Below are 23,687 nucleotides of genomic sequence, written 5' to 3' on the forward strand. Positions count from 1 at the left end.
AATCCTCCTCTGGCCAGCACTATGAATCATGAGTTATTTTTACATCAGATATGCTGTGAATGATCGTTTATGTAACTTAGTGGTTGGTGATGAGGAATAGATACACTTATTGTATATCCAGCTATGACCGCAATTAGGTTTTAGGGGGAGGAAATGGTAATAAACTGTACCTATTGCTTTTCACTGAAGTGGTACCTTTTTTATCTTTTGTATCTTTTAATGGGTATCTTTCACTTGAAAATATGGATATTGTGCAACTTAACCTTTTTTTTTTTTTTAAATTAAGGCACGTTATAGGATTGTAATCACCTTTTAGAGTAAACTGGCATGCACTTTTCTAGGTAAAAGATAAACATTAAAAGTACAAAAGTAGAGAGGACATTAGAGAAGTGAACAGTAGAAAGAAATAATGCTCTCCATGGCAACGTTTGAGAAATCGCACACAGCAGTGTACACAATCGCCAACTTGTGTAAAAACTGAGGGAGACAAAGTGGCCGTGCACAATAGACTACACAATACATACAGTAAAGTGGACAATAATACATACAAACAATGGGAACAATACAACACAGGACATTAAATATAACACCACAGTGGTGTAGTGTGTGGTGAGTAGGACATTATCACCACTAGCAGCATAGAAGTCCCTGAGTTGTTAATAATAATAATAATAATAATAATTATTATTATTATTATTATTATTATTATTATTATTATTATTATTATAGTGGCTCTCGGCCTGTACCTGATGAGTAACACAGTGCATAGTCACATTCTTGAGTAAACAGTGTATACTTGAGGGTACTACTTCAGAGACAAGGAAATGTACAATTTAGTGCCTTTTTCTGAGAGTGTAGATGATGAAAACCGAGCTGATGGAAGTCAGTAGTCAGTCAGTAGTCAGTCAGTAGTCAGTCAGTAGTCAGTCAGTAGTCAGTCAGTAGTCAGTCAGTAGTCAGTCAGTAGTCAGTCAGTAAGGTTTCATGACGTTCGGAGGGGATCCGGATATGCGGAAGCGACTGAATGACTGATTCATCTGCATTTCTGTTGATGACCTTTTGATAGATTGGAGATATATTGTGCTTTTTTTTAAGTGGTATTTTTTGCGCAGATATCTTTAGTTCTATTGTGTATATTTGTCTATTAAAAAAATCGGAAACACACCCGCGTGCTTTTACAGTAATGAAAAGAAACCTTGTCGGTTGTACTTTTTGATCAGGCATTCAGCGCGGCCAGCTCCCGACCCGGCGTGCGTGGCTGAGTCGGAAGTGTGGCCCCGCCCTCTCACTGGCCCCTCCCACTCCCCCGAGCTCTGTTCAACATGGCCGCTAAGTGAACGCTGCTGCGCGTAGACCGACGCATTGCACAAAACGGCCGTCTCTCAGCGCGCCTAAGGTTTCGAGTCGTTCGCACGCGGCCGTGAGCGGCAGATACAGACGCAAGACCGTAGCGCATCGAGTTGTAGCCCGTCGACATGCTGTCCGACGGAAATAAAGGAGGGTAAGGGAGAGAGAGAGACAGAGACACGGAGAGGGGAGAAGGCTGAAATGTCCTAGCGCGGTTGCTACACAGTAGCAGTGAGACTGTATAGGGCGCTTTTCCCCCACATAATCCGAGTCAAGTCCGAGCGTTTACAATAATCTGATCTTCCGGCACGCGGAGCGGGTGGGTGGTGTCGCGTTTTAAAACCGGCGGAGGGTTTAATTTATTTATTTATTTCTTGTTTTTGTCGCGGTTTGCTGCGGGTGGGAAGGAAGAGCGTGGCCTTGGCGATGGGGGAAGGGGGATTTGTAGCCATTAGCGTCCGGATGGTAATGTGAACATCTCTGATCAAGCGATCCGAGTGGCGTGAAGCCGTGAATCGGTAATAAAGATCGTCTTGTTAATGTCGTCTTTATCGCCGTGCTGCGTCTCGGCTTTCCTAATAAAACAGCGCCTGCTCTGCGCTTCCCGGCTTTGTTACTTCTCAACTTTGATATGAAGGAAATCGTGAGACTTTCGGGAATGTTCCTCCTAAGTGGCACAGCGTCTCGCATGACTACCTAATCTTCCCCCCTTTACAGTCGTCTGAAACAAGTTGTCCGATCAGCTGCAAGGTGTAAATGTTTCTGTTTTAGCTGATGGACATATGTACACGAGTGTAATATCAGATTTAATGGGCTTTGTTACTAGATTCTGCCCCTGAGAGCGAAGGAGCAGATCCCTAACACAGCCCCTCGGTTGTTAAGGAGACGGTTTGGGGTGCAGCCCCCCAGGGAGAAAAGATTAGTTGCTGGCGCTGGTAGCAAATCCCCACAAATGTGTGTTCTGCACTAATATAAAATACACAGCCGCACTGCTTTCTAGGGAAATGTTCCTTTGTGGCACTATTTTATCTACGTGTCATGCTTTTACAAATTAGTCCCCCTGTTATGGGAACGGTAGATTCAGCTTTAGTTCAGCGCTAGTGATTAATGATGCCTTATTGATGTGGTAATTTTTCTTACTGTGTCTGATTTACTTCAAGACCCTTCGTCTTCTATCTTCCAGCTATGAGCACATGGCCTTAGGTCCACTTTTTGAATGTAAAGATGAAAATGTAATGGGACGGGGCCCCTGTCTTCTGGAGACTAATCAGTCAGTGCTGTCGTCTCAGAGGGACTGCACTCACTTGCACACCTGTTCATGGTATTGAGGTGAACAGCAGGAGGGGTGTGTGTGTGTGTGTGTGTGTGTGTGTGTGTTAGTGTTAGAAAGAGTAGAGCAAATGCGTGAGTGGTCATGGCAGAGGCTGCTTAAAGGGGCGATTAAATGCGATTACCTTGGCCAGCAGATCTCCAGCTGATAGTGTGACATAATGGCTAAATGAGGTTTGATGTTCTTCCCCTAATGGTGTATGCTACTGTTTATTGATTTGTTCTATTGTCCCTGGCATCCATTTCGCGCTAACATCTGTTGTCTGCCTGTGCTGGATGCCTTCTGTCCAGTCGTTATACCATAGTTGGACATGTTTGGTTGTTGGTGAGGTTGGATGAATTTTTCATTGACAAGGCTGAATTTTTATTTTTATTTTTTTTTGGTCTGCTGTGACATCCGTCTGTTACGGTTGTTTGACGTGTGTGTGTGTAATCTGTCTTTGTGAATGTGTATGTGTGTTTGACCCTGACATGCCTGGGTATCATTTAGCTGCTGAGTTATTTATAGTTATAGTAACCCAGATCACTATCCTCAGTCACTTTATCTCTCTCTCTCTCTTCTTGTTTTTCTTTTTCACATCTCTCACTTCGTGTAATTCTCAGCTGATATGCGAGGTCAATCAAATCTCAGTGCTTTGTTTAACTTGAGCTTCGGGGAAACCGCTGGTCGTAGTGAGAGTCCTCTCTAGCTTTGTATTTCTTGTCTATGTCTCTGTGCCTTTTTTTTAATTCTGTCTGTCTTCTCCTACCTCCCACTTTTTTCATATTTTCCTCACTCCCCTTGTGATGATATAACACTTGGTGCAGTCATTGTCACATTTCTCTCTCCCTTTCTCTGCATCTTTGTCTCTCTCTCTCTCTAGGGATGTAAAGCAGGCCACGGTTGCCGAGCCCACAGGTCCCGTCTCTATGGAGCTCCAGGAACAACCTGAGTCCGAGAGTGCACTGGCTCATCCTGCCTCACAGGAGGCGCCTGAGACCAGCGAGTCCCGTCCCGATGAGGTAATGAGACCTTCTGGAAAGACGCGAAGGAGCAGGGGCAGGGTGTATGGCTACATTATTAAATGTATTCAAATTGGCATTTACAAGTGCTTATTATTTTATTTAGTTAAGAGATAAGTAGTACTTGGCAAACATAAATCTAAACTTTATTAGCTGAAGAGTTATGGGCAGAATTAAAACAGCCAAGATGAATAAAATGATTATTTTTTTTGGTTGTTTTTTTTTTTTTTACTTTTTTTTTTTTTGGTTGTTTTTTTAAAGCTGTAAAAGTATCTCTCTCAGAGCAAGCTTTCCTCCCTCGCTCTTTCCCTCCCTTTCTGTAGCTGTTATTATATTGTCAGGGGTTGAGGCTGGCTAACTGTGTGTGAAATTAGATGCAGTCTACAGTTAGGTTAGATGCTGTGTGAGTGTGTGTGATGAAGAAAGATGTGTGTCAACAGAAGAGCTTAAAAGAGCTCGATGCACTCTTGAAGCAGGCCGGCCCGTGTGTGTACACAGTGTTGAGTATGTTTACAGACGCGTACAGTTGTGTGGAATGTCTTCTAAACTGCATTCCTCTCATAACTATTAAATACGCTTTTTAAAATTTTATTATTTAATTAGTTATTAGTTAACATCATTTTTGAAGCCCCATTCAGACGTGATTAAATTTACATGGGGTCCTGGGGTAATTTCTTTTTGAAGAAAATGACAGGCCAGATTTACCTACCGTTTTTCTCAAAACCCGCCTGATACTTTTAGTCTCGTCCAGATACATGTCCATGATTTTCCTTGCAGGTATCGCCTCACGTTGGAAATAAAAGATGTTTGACTGCTACTACTTGCCCTATTTAGTCTCGTAGCTCACGTTTCAGTGACCCTCCCACCAAATAATAAACACTTCCCTCATCGCGAAATGTTTTCAAGCTGTGGCTGGAACTTTGGTTTGCCCCAAGCTGAAGTGAGTGCCAGCATGTCTTTTCTACTTTGCTGCCTCTTCAACCACTTGGATGCCATTTTGTGAATATCATAGTGAGGAGTAATAAGGTAATGCACAAAATCCCTGATAAACTAATCAAATCTGAATAGGGCTTTAGATGAATAACTAAATGATCAGCCAGGACTTTATGGGTTTAGAAATGCAGACCTAGAGTCAGAAACTAATAAGCTGGAAAGGGATCAAAGCGCAGGTGTCATATTTTGTTGGTGTTTTAAATAGTTTCAAAATAGGGTCATCATGAAGTTGTTGAGCAGCCCATGTGTGTGGGTGAGAGAGGGAGGAAGAGGGAGTGTGAGTGAGAGAGTGCTTTAAATGTAGAAAAGGGAAGAAAAAAAAGCCTGACACAATGTATTGAGAGAGATAGCCAGACTCTCCTCTACCTCCTTTCTCTATTTTCTTTTTTTTTCTCTTTTATTCTCACTAGCTTTCTCTCTATCATTCCTTCCATTTATCATATTTTTTTCCTGTTATCCTTTCATTTCTTCTGTCTCACACATTTTCTGTTGTTCTTCTCTTTCTCTCTGCTGCTCCTCTGTCTTAATCTAGTGGTATGAACTGTTGTGTTTTTTAAAAACCCACTGATTGCTTTGTTATGAAGGTGCCCTCCCTTCTTCCATTGCTCATACTGGTACCTGCGTTACTACCGCCACCTCTCCTCCTCTACCTCCATCACGTGCCGAGCTATGAGCTAGCCCCCTCAGGCAGAGTCGCCACCGCACACTTAGCCTTCACCTGATGGAATCCTGGCGGATGATTGGCCCCGCTGCTCACTGCTCAAACTGATGTGGCCCCTGATAGGACTGCTTGGGAGAAGGCTAGAGAGTTGATTGGGTGGGTCGAGGTGGCAGCCATTTTGCCAAGACTCCTCCTCTAGTCCCACCCCCTGTGATCCACCTACAGATCCAGAGTCAGCTCACATGCCGAATGGACTTTTCTACGCAGCCTGATAGGCACACAGTGGTTTAAGCGCTATGGCCACCTGTGTTTGTCCTGCTCGCTGAACAGCATGTCTTCATGAATGGACTTTAATGAACTCCGACACCTTCTGAGCATCAGCTCTGCTCTACTCTGCTCTGCTCTCTCACACCCCATACAGACCGATCTGCAGCGGTTTAATGAGTCGAGCTGCACATGACTCTGCTCTGCTAGAACACATGAACAAGGCTCCAGGGCTAAGAATTAACCACGGACTCGTTCGCTGTTTCCCGAGAGATTGAGAGCTGCTGTGATTTACATGTGAGCAGTCTGCCAGAGGGCACTGACGTTTTTTGAGGAACCACACCACAAATGAACTTTCCGGAATACCAGTAACCATCACAAGCTCAAGGTTAATCAAGGTGGTGTCTGGACGTGGCCCGTTTCAAAGCCCAAGCTTGCATATGTTCAGGAAGTATGTGGCCAGTCCACTCATCAGCCTGTGACGTAATGCTGTCTCAGTGGATTAGTGTCTGCCTGAAGGGAAATAACTAAGGACTTTAATCGGCATCAGCTTGGAGCTTAAAAATGCCACTGTGGTGTACACTGTCTGCCAAATGGATTATGGACTAGTTTTGCTTTATTAAAGCAATTCTTTTAGACTGTACCGTTACACTGATTGCTCTCGCATGCTGTGTAAAAAGAAATGGGAGAGCTGTTCTGTGTGGACACCACGGATCCCAGAGACTGTATTTACACGGTTGCATGAATGCACCACACCTCATGTATGAGGGCCCCAGATAGAAGGATGCTCTCTGAATCATCTCCTTCTGAAACCATCAAAGACTGTTTCTGATTCATAAGAAATCACTATTGCGTCAAAGACTTTGTCATGATTCAGAAATCACAGTTAAAAAAAAAAAAAAAGCCACACATTGAAAAATCACTCCCACCAAAAGTAAAAGTCCAGAGGCAGTTCCAAATCAGCCGGCCAATCAGCACGCTCGGTTTGTGAGCATTTCTCGTCCTCACTCCTCAGCCTCTTCCGATTGGACCGTTGTTTCCTAGATACAGTGCACACTGCCGTGCGGTTGGGCCATAGCCAAGCCAGAGACGAATCAGGTGTCAATGGTACCAGGAAATACCCTTTTCTTTTAAAAAAAAAAAAAAAAACCCAAGATGTATTTATCTTTTATAAACAGATATCATAGTGCCTTTTTGGTTAAAATTGAGGGTTGATGTTTTATTTTGTGTGTGAAGGACAGTAGATTAAGTTGGGGGTGTTGAGGTTTTATAGCCTTATTGGCACTATACAGGGATAGGACTAGAAAGTATGGGTCAAGCATGAATTTCATAGCCTGTAAGTTCCTATATTTGAAGGAACTTAGTGTTTATTTGACAGACAGTGTGGCAGTTTATTGGACAGCCTCTTGTCTGTCACATGATTCGTTCATCTAATGTTGGTTTATTGATAGCGTTATGTCTGTTCTTTTTCCTTCTCTTCTATCACCCTCCCCTCTTTCCCACTGTTCCTCCTGCCCGGTGTTTGTGTCGTCGTCCTCCCCCTCCCTCCCTCCCTCTCTCTGTCTCGCCCCTCCCTGAACCCACTTGGGTCTTTTTTTTTTGTTTGTCGTCCTCTGTCTTTTCAGAGCACCACTCCAAAAGCCTTTGCTGCACGCAAGATTTCACTTACGAGTAAGTTATTTATTTTTATTTTAATTAAAAGAAACGTCTTCTGTGACAGGGTGCATCTGTGTCATTAAGTCTTAATTTGTTGGAATAATACATGGTCAATCACAGCTACCTGCTCATAACTTATCTAGCATACACAGAGGTGCTAATATGGGCAAATCCAGGAAAAGTGGTTGGAGAAAACCAAATCCTCTGGGTGCTTAAAATCTGTCTGTCATCAGACATTCTGGAGACTATGCTGTAAAGTTTGTACACTTTGATGGTGTGACATAAATGATGATGGTTTTATTCTATTCGATGTAGAATGTCTATTAGTTTTTTTTTGTCAGTACTACAAATTAGGTCTTAAATTATATTTGTAGTAGCATTGAGGAAAGTCTTTGATACTGCAGACACCATGTATGAGGCCCCCAGATAGAGGGATGCTTTGGGGTCTTTTCTCTCTGTGTTTTACACGCACGTTAATTTTGCCGCTGTTTTTATGCTGTAGCTGCTAAGCCAGAGGGAGCAGCAGTGGAGGCGGAGTCTGGGGGCGGGGCTGGCAGGAAGAGGCGGTGGGGCTCTAGTACAGCAGTCACTGCCAAAAAGCCCTCAATCAGCATCACCACTGAATCACTGAAGGTAGGAGATATTACTAGTTGATCATTATTACAGAACCATCTGTAATCAGTCAGTTGATTCGCATAAAATCATGCAGTTGTTGACTTGGTCCGAGCATTTGTGACACCTAGAATATAAATAATCTGCTACTGTATTACAGAAGTGTTATGAGAATAAAAACATTGTGCATGTCTGCATCAGTGATTACTTGCAGATTAACATTAAGTGTAGCTCTATGACGGTGTGATGTATAGTCGTGTGTGTTTCCAGTCTTTAATCCCAGACCTTAAGCCGCTGCAAGAGGCCGTCGTGGACCTGCACCCAGACGAGGGTCGTTTCTCCGGGGACGAGGACTCAAGTCAGCAGCCTGAGCGTGATGAGGACCAGGGGCTTCAGATCAGACGTACTGTAACACAGGTACACTATCGGTCTGACAGATCTCACACAGTACCTATCCGCTGTCAGGAAAACCCAGGCACTGTGTCACTAAATATGGTATTATGTATAGAATATGTCCTTTAGGTTTTTAGCTTTTGTTCTGTACCCAGGTGGTTCCATCTGAAAGTCAAGAGAATGGGCAGAAAGAAAAGGAGGAGGATGAAGACGAGGAGGAAGAGCAGCCAGAAGGAGAGAAAGAGAAACCCCCAAAGAAACCAAGGAGGGAGAGCTCATCAGAGGTTGCCATGGAAACACAGGAGGGTGACACTAAGAAGGGTATTTTTAGTTTGTTTATTTGTTTGTTGTTTTTTTTTGGTTAATGGCTGTTCCTTTCAACTTTTGTTTTATATGTGCAGTTAATGACATTAATGGTTTAGCAATCTTGTTGGTATCAGATCTTAATATCCATGCTGTTCAGACTGTTCCGGGAGGAGGAGTCTTCCATCTGTTCAAGAATCTGTTCAAAGTTGGTATTTGCTTCTAATGAATGGTTTGGCTGAATCTTTTTTTTTTTTCTTCCCACCCCCTGCTTACATTTTTTCACCAGTGACCCCTAACGACTCAGTGGTGCGGCGCTCCATCAGTCAGCAGAAAGTGGCTGTGTCCATCACCATCGATGACCCGGTGCGCACAGGCCGTCAGCTCTCACCTCCCCGTGGCAAAACATCCAACATCATCCACGTCTGCAACCTGGTGAGTGTGTGTATGTGTGTAAGAAATAAGCCCATAGATGTTTAACATAAATGCGTACTGTTTGTGCTGTAGAGGGGAATTGATTAGTTTCAGAAACATTGTGTACATTGCTTAGATCTTCATGTTTAGAGTATATATTTTTATGCCTTCACCACTAGGTGGTCGTTTTCAGGTTGTTCATTTGTGTGTCTGTCTGTCCGTGTGACATGAGATTTAGTGCGATATCTCAAACAACGGTTTAATGTTTGTAGTATTTCTATGGTATAATTGCCACAATCAGTGGATGAACTGATCTATATTTTGGAATTGATCCAAACATAGTCAAGGTCACAGCAGGGTCAAATGTTTTTTTTAAATAGTTTTTTTCCCCCAGTAGCTTGCTTCCTGGTTTTGTTTTTTTTTTTAAACATCGCCCCTGTGATCTTGCTTACAGAAATTGAGTCCGTTTTCTGGCTGTCTAAAAAATTTTTGCACTGTCTGTCCGAGATTCACGTTAGCGTGAAATCTCGAGAACCAGGTTTTAAATTATTATTATTATTATTATTATTATTATTATTATTATTATTATTATGGTAACCAGCTGATGAACTGATTAGATTTTAGTGTTGATCCAAAATAATTTTTCTGTAGTAGCTTCCTTCTTGTTTTAAGTATATTTGAAGGGTATTTCTGGCATACGGATAACAAGGACTAGAGTTGTTGATGGTAGAGGCATCCCTGTCTACTTCTACTTGTTCAACAATCCAGCTTTGCCATAGCAAAATATGTAGCGCGGGCCTTCTACAAGCAGTCAGCCACACATCCAACTACACCATCACCAAAATCACTTCAACTCTGCTTTTTGAGATATTGAAACAACTTTATTTATTTATTTTTAATTACAAGCAAGATTTAAAATGTAAAACTCAAATTAGGAAATATTGTAATCTCAGATCAGGAGGATTCTGCTGAAGGAGTGCATTGTATGTCATTGTACTGGAATGCATCATTATGAAATGAAAGGAGGTGTGTAAGTGTTTTAAAACACGTTCAGGTTCGACTCCACATCTGTTTGTGTGCGTGTAGGTTCGCCCCTTTACTTTAGGCCAGCTGAAGGAGCTGTTGAATCGGACCGGTGCGGTTGTGGAGGACGGCTTCTGGATCGATAAAATCAAATCCCACTGCTACGTCACCGTAAGTCTGATTTCTCTCTAATCTTACAGTTGCGTTCCAGGACATTGGCGGCGTTTGGTTCTGTACGGGGATCTGAACAGATCTCAACGGCGTGTTCAAAACTACAAATTGAATCGAATCTGTCACCCAAAATATTGTGAAAGAAAGTACTTCCTGGTTCAAGATGGCTGATGCTATTGTTTTCACCTTTGTACTCATTATTATAGGATTGTTTTCTACAAATCTCATTAACAAATCTGAGATTAATAAACATGACTTAATGATGCAGGTAGTCGACTAATCACATACTTATGTGATTGTGATCATCTATAATTGGATAGTAGAAGACTTCCTAAACCTTGTGTGATAGATCTGTTTATGTATCAGCTTATTTCCCCTTCCAATGTCACCTGTCTACTCTATTAACACTGAACATGGCTAGTAAGTAACGGGATTGAGTAGTCTTCTATAAAATGACAAAAAAGCTCACCACAAATTGAGAACAATACGTAACGTTTGTGGTTTGCACCATTTCTCTTACTTGGCTGTCTGATGTAATGTTCTGATCTCTGTGGTTTAGTATGCCAGTACAGAGGAGGCTGTTGCGACACGTGAAGCTCTCCACGGCGTGAAATGGCCCTCTAGCAACCCCAAAGTGCTCCGTGTGGACTTCTGTGAGCAGAAGGAGGTACGCACAGTTCTGTTTCAAGAGATACAGAGGAAACTATTTTAATCAACAGTCCGATCGACCGCTGTTTCTCTTTTTCTCTCCCCTTGCTGTTCTCTCACACATCCCTCTCACCCTCCAGCTGGACTTCCATAAAGGGCTGCTGACTGGTGAAGATCCACGAGCTGTTCCAGCCCCTAACCGCCCCGCAGCCCCTCCTCCACTCATGCCCCCGACACGGGAGAAAGAGCGCGAGCGTGAGCGCGAGAGAGACGGAGCAACTACGAACGTGAGGGACCAGTGGGCCGAGAGGGAGCGAGAGATGGAGCGCAGAGAAAGGACACGATCGGAGAGGGAGTGGGACAGAGACAAGGTGCGAGACTTCACCAGGGAGGAAAGGGAAGCAGCCAGGAGATCACGATCGCGTGACCGGGAGAGGAGACGCAAGGAGCGAGGAAAGAGCAAAGAGAAGAAGTCTGAGAAAAAGGGTAGGGTTTAAAATTCATTCTTTCATTAATGTTTGCTGTAGTTGTGAGTGAATGAGGTGTTTTTTTATTATTTTATATTTATATATATGTGTGTGTGTGTGTGTGTGTGTATGTGTGTATATGTGTATATATATAATATGTATATGTGTGTGTGTGTGTGTGTGTGTGTGTGTGTGTGTGTTACTGTTGATGTGTATATAGTCAAATTGTTCCTATAATTTAAGCCAGTGGCTTAAAAAATCTGTATAATAATTATTAGCAGGAGCCATTTGAGGGTTTTTTTTTTCTTTGATTGCTGAATAGATATACTGTTAATGCAGATTCCAAACATGATAAAAGATCATAAAACATCTAGCGTTTTAGAGTTAGAAAATATGTACAAATCCTGGCTAAATGTCTTGGTTCACATTGTGAGAAGTTCCACTTTAAAATACATACATTTTCTGCCTGTTGTGTTCCGAGTTTGAATTTTTCTCTCTTATCTGCTGTAGATAAACCAGAGGAGCCTCCTGCCAAACTTCTGGATGATCTGTTCCGCAAAACCAAAGCAGCTCCATGTATTTACTGGCTGCCACTTACTGAAGAACAGGTCAGACTCTCACACACACACACTTGTGCACATTCTCTGTCTCTCTCTCTCACTCACGCACACAACCTTAAAACATACACAGCTTCACATTTACGTGCTTTCGCACGCCCTTGACACACTCCCCCCCCCCTCTCTCTCTCTCTCTCTCTCTCTCTCTCTCTCTCTCTCTCTCTCTCTCTCTCTCTCTCTCTCTCCACAGGCGACTCAGAAGAGCCTGGAACGAGCGGAGAGGATGAAGGAGCGGGAGAAGAGGAGGAAGGAGCTCCAGGAGGAGGAGGACAAGAAGCGCGAGGAGGAGAGGAAGGAAAGGGCACGAGGCCGAGAGAGAGACGGGGGGAACGCGGTGAGCAGTGGGGGAGGCTCAAGCCGTCCATCTGAAGGAGAGAAGGACAAAGAGAGGGAGAGGGAAAGAGACAGGGAGCGGGAACGGGGTAGAGAGAAAGAGGGAGAGAAAAGGAGAGACAGCAACAGAGGCCGAGGCAACGACTCCAAGCCAGCGGGGGGCAGCAGACGCTCACGAAGCCACAGCAATCCCTCCAGGGACAGAAGGCGTTGAGTGTGTATGTGTGTGTGTGAGAGAGAGAGAGAGAGCGAGCGAGCGCAAATACAAGCGTGTGTGTGTGTGGTACTTGGAGGAAGATGGACACCCGTTCTTGCCGACTGCGCCCCAAATTATGAAGCGAAAGTTCCAACCCTGAAAATCTTCATTGTTTCATATGCATACACTTTTTTGGTAGCATCTCACACATTCAGTCACATCTGCTGTATATCCTTGTTTCAGGACATTTTTTATTATTAGTTCCTTTTTTGTGTTGTAGAAATCTTTCCCCTTTTGTGATTTTGCAGTTGATTACTGTTTCTCTGGTCTTAAACGGATTCGTATCAAGGGCTCGTGCAGATTCATTTCCTCGTAGTTACGCATTCACACACACGGACAAGGTTACACCTTTCAGCAGGGTGATTTTTATTTTAACGCATCATTTTCTCTGTCTTTTTTTTAAAGCCCTTGATTATTTTTATTTATAAATTCTAATTGGAGTCAGTTGTGGCGTACTTCCTTATATCAAAGAATTATTTTATTCTTTCTGAGTCTTTTAATTAACTTTGGTTGACCGAAAGATCCCCCTAAGCAAAACATTTTGGCCATGGAGTCGGGCTAATTGTGTGTTTTGGACCATGGCTTCATCCTTTCAGGCCCTGCTGCACTGAACAGTACACTGACTACCCGCGTATCTGTCCGGTGTTAACTCTAGAACGGTGCTGTTATGAAGGATAACAGGTGTTTAACACATCTCGTCTCTCCCTGTCCTACTGCCACCTCCCTCCGCATCGCCCTGTCTCTCCCCATGTTCTCCTGTTTGGGAGTCTGTAGTCCTCTCAGTTCTTTAGTGTTGTACTCAGAGTTTGAGATAAGGGAGGAAACTAACAGTTATAGATGAGAGGAACGATACATGTTTTAATGATGTTTTAACTTTTTTTTTTTTTTTTTTTAAGTTTGAAAAAGAGAAATTCCTATTTGCTTTTTGATTATTTTTTTTCTGAGTATGCCGAATGTACAAAGAATAAAAAAGTGACTAAAGGAAAGGTGGTTGGTGAATATTATTTTATTTATTTTTTTAAAGTATTTGGACTTGGATGATTCTTAATCTTTTTAAGGTGAGCAGCCAATTAAGATCTTGTCATTTCTCTCTGCCTTGTTGATCTAAGTGACACTAGTCTGTTCTGGAGGTTTTGAGTGTGTGTATGGAAGTGGACAGATGGTGTGTCCTTCTAGAATGCTTAACTGCACTATATCAGTATGTACAACAGTTTGGTGACTGGTCTGACATGGGTTTATTTAAAAACAAAGAAGACAGCATGTTAATTCTCCTTTAACAAGTAGTGATTCAGTAATGCAACAGTGGATATGACAAGTCTGGTGAAATACTTTAACAGCCCAGGTTAAAAAAGATAAATGGCCTTAAAAAATAATCAGTGTGCTACATTCATAAATTAAAATGCCTTGCAAACTGTTACATATCACAGCAAAAAGACTTGATTCTGAGATAGAAAGAAGTTTATTAATAAAGACAGATACAGGAATGTTTTTACTCTTTTGCAGAAACATTTCTTTAAAAAAAAATCTCTTAAGGTAAACATGTTCATTTAAGTGCAAAATCTTTGCTAGTGATATTAAATATTTTTTAAAAAAAGTTAAGAATAATCCCTTGTAATTTTTTTTCTACAGCAGATATGAGAATATAAACAGTAGCTCAACATGATGTTTCATTCTCCCTAATAACTTAGTAAGGTTGCTCCAACCTTGCACCCAAAGTTTAAAAATCAGCAGGATTCTGTGAATCATGATCTTACTGGCCACTAGAGGGACACATGCCTCCGTCTAGTTCCACACTTGAAATGTAGGACCTCAAATTTGAGAAATCAGTCAATAGCATCACACCACCTCTTTTCAGTGTTGCAATCTGCAGCATGTGTGTGCAGGTGGTGGTGGGGGAAAAAAACACAAGGAAAGAGCAAATACTTTAAAAACACAGTGACAAATAATCTTGGGTCACAAATATGCATATGTAATCACAAAGCAGTGTAGGTTGGTCCAACGGAACACCGGTCTCTCCCCCATTCAGTGTGTGTTGTGTGAGGGAAGGCTGTGAGAGGCGCACACCCTGCTCATGTGACAGGAGTGGCAGAGGAGGTGGGAGTCCAGGGGGAAGCACTGCGAGCCTGGTTTATCAGAGAGCTGCTTCCCACACTCCTGCACGCACACACACGGAGAGAAAACAACATACAGTGAGAAGCTGTGAAGTAAAAGTTGTTTTTGGTTCATGGTTATATTAAACACTTGTTAGGGGGCTTAACAAAAAAAGAGAGTCGAACTTATTTCTGGCTTCAGAATAATTATTGGGCCATCAGCAACAAATTAATTACTTGGGTTATTTTAGGTGAAAGTGCTATAAATGTGTACAGCTGTTTTATGCATCTGTTTGCTGTTTAAGACATAACCATACAAAAAAACAACTAGAAGAGTGACTAATGGAAAAAAAAAGGAGTTTAAAGCTAATAGTTTGAATCATGAATAACTCATTATAAAACACAAAACTGAGGAAGTGAGGATAAACGTGCAATTTGATCTCGAACACAAACAGGAAGACTCAACAACAGTGTGCTGTATGAGTGTGCTGTTGAAAGTAGGTGGGAAGATAAAGCGAGGTACTAAAATCATCTTAAGCATGCTTAACTCATCTGAGAGTTTCTGCATGCACGGCTGCCTCAGGAAATACTTCGCTGGTCTTTAATGACGGTCATTAACATGATGTGTAAGAATCATCAGGAAAAAGGCTAATGCATGCATGTACCCATAAAGTTAATGAGAAAGAAAGATGAGCATTCGAGTGAGCAAGGCCCTCGATGTGAGTGTGTTCTGACTTTTCAAAAGAAGATGAGTTGCTGAAAGACAATACTGAGAACGAGAAATCCAAAGAAAGACTTCAAGCTTGTGTCAGTGGGTCAAAATGGCTTGAGGCCGTTCCTTCACATTAGGGGGAACACGCCCAAATATACAGGAGAACTGATGACATAACACAGCTCCTAGATTGTATACAAAAATACTGCTCAAGAATAAAGAACGTACTTTGGTTTTGTTTCATAAATTAAAATAATAATAATAAATATTTTTTTAAAACTCTAATGCTTGTGCTGCACAAGCATCTCCCCGTGCTGCGGGGGTTTCCTCTGGGTACTCCGGTTTCCTCCCCCAGTCCAAATACATGCATGGTAGGCTGATTGGCATGTCCAAAAGTGTCCGTAGTGTATAAATGGGTGTGTGAGTGTGCCCTGTGATGGATTGGCACCCTGTGTACCCCACCTTGTGCCCGATGCTTCCTGGGATAGGCTCTTCTGTTTATTTGTCTTAAACTGGAAACTTTATTCAACATCCATCCATCCATCCATCCATCCATCTTCTATACCGCTTTATCCTTTTCAGGGTCACGGGGCAACCTGGAACCTATCCCAGGGAGCATCGGGCACAAGGCGGGGTACACAGGGTGCCAATCCATCACAGGGCACACTCACACACCCATTCATACACTACGGACACTTTTGGACATGGCAATCAGCCTACCATGCATGTCTTTGGACTGGGGGAGGAAACCCCCCGGAAGCACAGCGAGAACGACACGTTATACTTTCACAACGTATAATTACATTTACATTCATGTAAGGAAACCCCTGCAGCATGGGGAGAACATGCAAACTCCACACACACAGGGTCACGGTGGGAATCGAACCCCCGACCCTGGAGGTGTGAGGCGAACGTGCTAACCACTGACACCGTGTGCCTAACATTTTTATCAGTATTACCACAATTAATAGCATATAATCAGCTGTAACATCTGCGAGCTTAACTAAAGTTAGATAATTGGCCAGTTTTATGACCTCTGGTACATTTAAATCACAAGTTCCCTATTTATATGGTATTTATGCATGCTGTGATGGTAAATTAATAATGGAGCGATGATGTTTATTTGTTTATATTTAGTATTTTAATAAGATCCAGTCACGACTATGAGGCAGGCTGATTTGATTCATATATGCATACATTTGAAAGAAAGAGAAAAAATCTAGAGCTGTAATGTACGACATGACAACAACAGAAATACTTTAAAAGCTTATCTGAAATGACAAAATCAGATTTTCTTTGTTCCTATATTGGCTGAATAATTCAGCGGTCATCATGAAGCCTCAGCTCAGATCTAATTTATAACTCATCACCTGATTGCTTGTTATACTAGAGAGCTTCAAATTCAGGTTACAACTCCAAACAAGAGTATATAATAAATAAGTTAGTGCAGGATGTTTTTGTGATTGCTGCGGCCAAAAATGCTTGATTTTTTTTTGTGGAATACTATTGGAATTGGCAAAATTACAATCACATGAAACTGTGTTGCGTGGTCTTTCCCCAGTGATGCTTGTTGGTAATTAAGACCTTTTTAGCTGTACTCATGCTTGAAGAGGGCTTTTGCTAAACGTGCGATGTTGTGATGTCACGTTGGTCCAAATCTGCGGTAATTTTCGGAAAAAAAAAATTGCAAAGTCCTCCAAACATTGTGGAGTTTGCTTGATTTTTGCGTTTGTTTCTGTGATCAGAAAACCGTGAAATCCTGGAGGGACTGAATAAAAGCATAACATACAACTCACCTCACAGTGATAGCACTCAAAGTGATAGTCTTTGTTCATGGATACCACCCTGAGAATCTCCTCACTGCCCTGAAACACAAGACCAACACGGTCAGAACAGCTTTCTGAGACAGTAGTGTGTAATCCCAGTGTCACATGCCATCACCCCTGATTCACCTGATGAGTCAAAGCAAGAAAAACACAAAAATACAGCTGTGCAGGCTCGTGCAAATTTAAACTCGACCTGGGAACCATTTCTATACAAATACTCGACAGCATACACTTGGTGTAAAAGCAAAGAATCCCTCGCCAAGGAGCCATTACTTACCTCAGCAGGTAAAATCGGTTGTAAACAGGCAGCGCACTTAGGAGCGAATGTCCTGGAACACAAAATAATGACCTCAACAGAAAGACCACGAGTGCATACGGTTTTATTTGAAAAAGGCTGAAACCAGATGTCTAGACCGCTTCCTTTACTCACGCCTCAAAGTGCATCATCGTTACTGTGGCATGGTATAGTCAGACTCGTTCTCTTCTACGTTTGTATGAATGTAATCAGCACATTAAACGTTTGTACGCATCTAAAGTCAGTCACGTAGCTCCTGTGCTCACCTGTTGTAGTCTGCAACGCAGTAGACGTTATTGAGGTAGTCCACTGTGAAAGGCACGCCGTCCAGAGTCTTCGAGCAGACCGTGCAGCGGAAACAACCCGGGTGATACGAGTTCCCCAAGGCCTGCAGAATCTAACACACATGCACACACATGCACACACACACACACACACACACACACACACACACACACACACACACACACATATGTAGCTCATCTTGATATCCTTGTGATGACTTAATATTTGTGAATAAACTAGAGGTGGGAGATATGGCAAAATATCAACTCATGATATTAACACATTGCAGTATACAGCATGATGCGATTTTAATTCTAATTTGAATTATGATTTACATGCTTTTTTTTTGCTTAGCGTTCGTGAGTAAGTAATGAATAAAAACACTTCAGGACATGCTGTTCTAGAAATATAATCAACAGTCTGGAAGTGTGATGTGGCCTGAGTTACTGTTACCACCCCGAATTTGATTTTCCAACATCAGCTCGCCCAGAAGTGTTTTATTCCTCTTACACCACAGTGATTTGCCAACAATTACTCATTTATTCAAGAATGACGCATCATCCATCCATTTTCTGTACCGCTTATCTTATACAGGGTCACAGGGAGCCTGAAACCTATTATAGGGGATTCGGGGCACAAGTTGTGGGGAGTCCCCTGTGATAGGCCCTGGACTGGGTGCCAACCCATTGCCGGGTACAATCACACACACATTCACACACTAAGGACAATTTAGAGATGCAAATAGCCTACAGCGAATGTCTTTGGACTGGGGGAGGAAAACGGAGTTCCCGGAGGAAACCCCCTGGAAGCACGGCGAGAACGACACGTTATACTTTCACGATGTATAATTGCATTTACATTTATTCATTTAGCAGACGCTTTTATCCAAAGCGACTTACAAATGAGAAATTACACTTCATGTTGTGGAAAATTCATTCCTGTTATCACTTATACGATAGCAGTTAGCCCAAACATAACTGTTCCGTCACTACACTATCTATTTCTCTCTCCATGTTAAAAACACAAAAAAAGGAATAAAAACAGAGCTTGTTATGTTACAGAGAAACCAGAAAGTGTGAAGTCCTCTGTCCCTGAAGGTGTTTAACTGAGGCAGAAACTTTACCGACTGTTACAAATACGCCTTCCATAAATGAATTTCAGCACTGTGGTGCAAGGTAAACTGCTTAATGGGAAAAGGAGCAAAAACTAAATAATCAGTCCAAAAATTAGCATCTTATCAGCTACGTGTCAGTGGAATGGTGAAGTTCACCAGCGTTATAGTCAAATGGTCCAAATCCACACACACACACACACACACACGGAGAGATGCGTACCTGCTCCAGGATCAGGTGGCCACACACACAGCATTTTTCTGCTGCTGCCTGGAAGCCAGAAAACTGATAGAAGAGGGGAAATACAAAGGTGAGTAACTATAAAAGGTTGTACTAAACTAATTTGACTGCATGTATGATGAATCACGCTAACGTGTTGTGCAACTCGACAATAACAAGTCTTCAGTTCCAATCTTCCTTACCATGTAATCCTCCTTACAATACACTGATCCACCGACATTGTAGAAATCCTTGTTTCGAAGTGTGCGACCTGAGAGACGGACACAGAGGCAAAACCATGTCAACATGGACAGGTGGATTTGTTCTCCCTCGCTGTCTTTGACTCAGATTTACATCTTCATGATTACTTAAGCTAGTGTCAGAGGCTAGAGTCTGAGCTGATATAGTATATATTTATATATATAAAAATGGCGTGAGGGCTGATGGCTGACTCACCGCAGGACACACAGGTAAAGCAGCGAGTGTGATAGAGACTGTCCAGAGCCTGGCAAGCATTATCTGCACCATACACACCTCTTCCACACTTCACACACGTTCCTAAAACAGAGCAAGAACAATATATTTAGCACAAACAGTACATGATACCCTTTGATTCAGTTCAAACACACACACAAAAAAAGTGTTTTGTACTTCAAAGTAACACCCCTCCCCACACACACACACACTTCTCTAAATTGGAACATTAGGGCATCAGCCAAACAATGGCCTACTCATATAACACAACACAAAATCCTATCTGGATTCAAATGGCATTTCTGTGGCATGTGAGTCATGCATTCTTCAGGCTGAATAACGACCAGTGTGTTTGTTTAGTGTTTAAACACAGCCCCAAAAAAAGGAGCAAAATCTGGGCTAATAATGCCCTTCTGTTAGGTAACCTATTAGACTCCCTATCATCTAAAATGGATTCAGAGCACAAACACAGTCACACTTTTACACGGATTCTTTAACGACTTCAAGGGGGATTATTTCTCATAACAATGGAATCAAACACACACCCAACCCTGTTGATATAGAGTGAGAGAGCCTTCCCTCAGGACTCAAATACCTGAACTGCAGGAACACACGCCTGTGCATGCCATTACATGCAGCGAACACACACGTTCGTGCTCACTTCCCCTACCCAAACTACCGTGCCTCTCCTAGCACTCTGCTCTGACCCAATGAACATGCAGTCTGTAATTAGGCCCATGCATAGTCATTATGTGTGGTCGTAGGAGATATTTTTGACTGTGTGTAGTCTATTCAGAAATGCCTGTGTGTAGCTTTGGGCAGAGGAGCGGTAGATTTGCTCATGGGCATATGAGTGAGGTATGTAGGCTGGTTAGAGGCCTGGGCGGAGGGCACAGCCATAATAGATATGTTTGCTCTTTTCTGCGCTGCTCTAAACTGGGATCTTCGTTGGATTGACTCAGTTCCGTGGTTAGACTTGCCTTAACACTGGCGGTAATTTTTTTGCTCCCAGTCAGTGTGTAGAGGCCTGTACAAGTCACTGCAAGCCTGACTATCATTTTCATTCACTACACTGCTGCTTCATGCAACTCACACCTTAAACCTTCACTAGACTGAATAGCAGAAGTGGGAAAAGGTTAAACATCCTCACCAAAAAATTCTTGTCTGTCCAAGGCTGACGGTGGTTCCCTCAGAGACACTTGTTCCTCCTGAGGTTTCGCAGCCACAGATACACTGGCTGCAGGAGGTGCAGAGGTGGACAGAGGCTGCTCCCTCAAGGTTAGTCCTCCCAGCTGCTCCTCTCCCTCCAGTGTCATGTCCCTCAGTAGGAGGCGTGTCAGCTCCTGTTGGTAGTGGGTACCTGGCAGGTCTGAGTGCCTCATCCGCTCCCCTGTGCTCTCAGTCCTCGGCCCCCGTTGCTCTGCGCCACTCCACCACTCTGTTGCTGCTGGGGAACTGCCCGCTGGCGGGTACGAATGACGGCCATCTTGAAAACCTCCTCCGATCCCTGATGTTCGTTCTAGATAGTCCCTCCACACCTCTATCGGGGGTGCTCCTGCTTTCCCAGGGCCAGATGTTGTGTACACATGCCCAGTGGTGGCACCACCTAGCTGTGTGGAGGAGAAGTGCAGCGGCTGGGCAGGGCCAGACACGTGGCGACTGTCGTAGCCCAAGCTAATGCCGCTGGTGCGGTTACTGCTGCACGGACTTCCGATAGGACTTCCGCTTGTGCCGCCGCCGCCCCCTCCTCCTCCACCACCACCACCTCCACCTCCACTAGCTGTGCTGCTGGCGAAGCTTGAGCGTGGGCTGGCTAACACTGACTCCTGCAGGCTAAAGGAAGAGCAGGGGCTCAATGCTGGTCCGGAAGGAAAGAGGCAGGTAGCCCCAGCACCTTCATGGCTCCTTGTTGGAGGGTGCGAAAGCGACGCCGGCCTGCCGCTGTCCCACGGCTCCCCACCAGAGCTCCAGCGCTTGTAGAACAGCGCCTCCTGCAGGGAGAAGCGCTTGTGGCGTTCTGGTTCAGGCAGAAAGCTTGGTTCGGCAGAGCCTGAGCGGCTGACTGGGCCAGGTGTCGGGTACGGAGGTGGCATGGAAGACAGTGGAGGCTGGGCAAGGAGTTGCTGCCGTCTCACAAGCTGCTGAAGCTCCAGGGAATACCGGCGCTGGTTCAGGGCGGCTCGTGTATTCGGGCTGTAAGCACCTTGTGGGTCGGCATGTTCACCTTGAAGCAAATCTGTACGCCTGGACTGATCACAGGAACCTCGGCCTTCCACGGTGTCCGGCAGGTAGCAAGACGCACGCTGCTGAGGCGAGCGTCGCCGCAAAGGTGCAAGCGTCACTGGGTGGTGTTCGAGCGAAGGCCCAGATTCTTCCGGTACAGTTGGTGAGGTGGCGGAGGCAACACAGGACGACACCCTCTGAGAGTTGACCACCTTTGCCGATCTGGCACCTGAACACGTCTCAATGGAGGGTGAGCAGGTGAGGCTGAACTGAGACGTACTTGCAGGTGACGGGCTCGCCACTGGGTTCAAGTGTGTCACGACCTGCGCTGTACTATTTACACTATTACTGTTGTTATTTGTGTTTGAGAGGTCTGTTTTCTTTTTGCTAAACTTGACGCTGCCCGAATCGGCCAGTTTAAACTTTTGCTTCAGTTTGCTGCCGATTTTCTCCATGATCTCTCCAAATATCTAATAAATAGCCTGAATAAGTGTTAATCAATCAATCAATCAATCTTAATCAAACACTTCCGAAATGACACCTGAAAGACTACAGCTTAAATACAGGATCATAAATACAGTGTAAACACAAAGCGAACAATGTTCAAGTCTTTCTAGATCTACAGCAGGTGAAATGACAATAAAAAAAGGATTATGATAATAATAATAATAATAATAATAATAATAATAAAAATAATAATAAAATTAACAGTTCAAGACCTGTCTTGTATGTTCAACTAACAATAAATATCTCAGATAAAATAAAGATAAGTTAAAGGGGAAAAAACACGTTCTGGCATGTGGGCTACATCTCGGATTAATGAGACTTGAAGAGATGTTTGATGTGGCCTGAAAGTTTCCACGTCGCGAATCTCATGCTTCTGCCTGAGAGAAGGGAAGCATGCACATCCATTTGGTAGCGGGTTAATGATGCCTCTGCTCACATATAATAAAACGACACGTTTTACGTGCGTCCCAAGGCCAGACGTCCGAGCTTTTAAAAGCACACTAGTCTTTAAAACTAACGAAGTTATTTCGTGTGTAGTTGTTGACTGAAGCGCGATGAATGTAGCGGGTCACACTCAGGCTGCTCTCGGGTCGGATTTGTTTTTCTTGATGCAGCTGGAAAAGAAAAATAAAAAGTCTCCTAATAATTGCCACTTAGTCCATAGTTTCAGAGAAGTGTTGTTGGTAGTATATGATACCTTTAAGTCAGCTCACAAGCTACTTCTCTGGTCAAAAAGTTTTCAACCCGCTCCGTCTCAGCTAACTGACTCCAAACACGGGGAAGGCAGGAAAAAAATGTCGTTTTCTCCTCAGCTTTTTTGCTTTGTTTTTTTCCTTTTTAAGAGAAAAGGCTTCGTTTTCAGCAGTAACACAGTAGCCTTATATACGCTGTAAACCAACAAATAACGTGTACCTGAACACTGACCCGCTTCCTCGGCGCTTTCCCACTATTTCCAATCCTGCTGGAGAGAAAATGAACTCCAAAAAATAAAAAAATAGTGGAAAACCTCAAACAAGAGGGACAAAAAGAAATGTGCGAAAGAGTCGCAGACGCGTCGGAGCACTTATCCAAACCTTCTGGGAGGAAAACGAGCGTGTCTTTTTTGTTTAAATAGGAAAAAAAAATCTGAAAATGAAACAACGCCGATTAACTTTCTTTCTTTGCTGCAATTTCTCTCTACCTCCCCCTTCTTTCTTCTTCTGTAGCGTTTTTTTTTTTTTTTTTTATTCAGACCGGAACATCTTTCTTCGGGGCAGCGCGGAGGGATTTAAGCATCCCACAATTTCGTCACACATCTAAACTTCTCAGATTGATGTCGCCTGTTAGTGCGGATTTAAAAATAATCATCATCATCATCATAATAATAATAATAATAATAATAATAATAATGAATTCTGAATACAACCGCTATTAATGTGAAAAAAAACACGATTTGTTTGTATGAACGGCTGGTAG

General features: G+C 43.2%; 2 protein-coding genes across 5 annotated transcripts in view; one reads left to right on the forward strand and one right to left on the reverse strand.

The window, feature by feature from the left end:
* The window catches only part of acin1b (apoptotic chromatin condensation inducer 1b), a 28,379-nt gene extending 14,484 nt beyond the window's left edge, over positions 1-13,895 (forward strand). For 2 of the 4 annotated variants that reach the window (XM_053629431.1, XM_053629429.1), the window contains 11 exons: positions 3,540-3,678; positions 7,222-7,267; positions 7,755-7,885; positions 8,135-8,281; positions 8,413-8,578; positions 8,850-8,995; positions 10,061-10,168; positions 10,728-10,835; positions 10,957-11,302; positions 11,794-11,891; positions 12,091-13,895. In XM_053629431.1, the coding sequence (XP_053485406.1) occupies positions 3,540-3,678; positions 7,222-7,267; positions 7,755-7,885; positions 8,135-8,281; positions 8,413-8,578; positions 8,850-8,995; positions 10,061-10,168; positions 10,728-10,835; positions 10,957-11,302; positions 11,794-11,891; positions 12,091-12,447 (1,792 nt within the window). In that variant the 3' untranslated portion in view covers positions 12,448-13,895. Of the gene's footprint in view, positions 1-772; positions 1,502-3,539; positions 3,679-3,837; positions 6,704-7,221; positions 7,268-7,754; positions 7,886-8,134; positions 8,282-8,412; positions 8,579-8,849; positions 8,996-10,060; positions 10,169-10,727; positions 10,836-10,956; positions 11,303-11,793; positions 11,892-12,090 lie in introns of those variants that run through there. The other 2 variants (XM_053629432.1, XM_053629433.1) reach the window with 2 other exon arrangements.
* Positions 13,896-13,934: 39 nt separating this feature from the next.
* ajuba (ajuba LIM protein) lies at positions 13,935-23,437 on the reverse strand. Its single transcript, XM_053629442.1, has 9 exons — positions 22,930-23,437; positions 20,653-22,846; positions 19,485-19,586; positions 19,232-19,299; positions 19,032-19,094; positions 17,679-17,809; positions 17,395-17,446; positions 17,088-17,156; positions 13,935-14,643 (listed from the first exon to the last, which is right to left on the reverse strand). The coding sequence occupies exons 2-9, from the start codon at positions 22,178-22,180 to the stop codon at positions 14,512-14,514; spliced, it is 2,145 nt and encodes a 714-aa protein (XP_053485417.1). The 5' UTR covers positions 22,181-22,846; positions 22,930-23,437; the 3' UTR covers positions 13,935-14,511.
* Positions 23,438-23,687: the final 250 nt, after the last annotated feature.

This window comes from Ictalurus furcatus, chromosome 7 (assembly GCF_023375685.1).
Source record: "Ictalurus furcatus strain D&B chromosome 7, Billie_1.0, whole genome shotgun sequence".
NCBI classification, from domain to species: domain Eukaryota; kingdom Metazoa; phylum Chordata; class Actinopteri; order Siluriformes; family Ictaluridae; genus Ictalurus; species Ictalurus furcatus.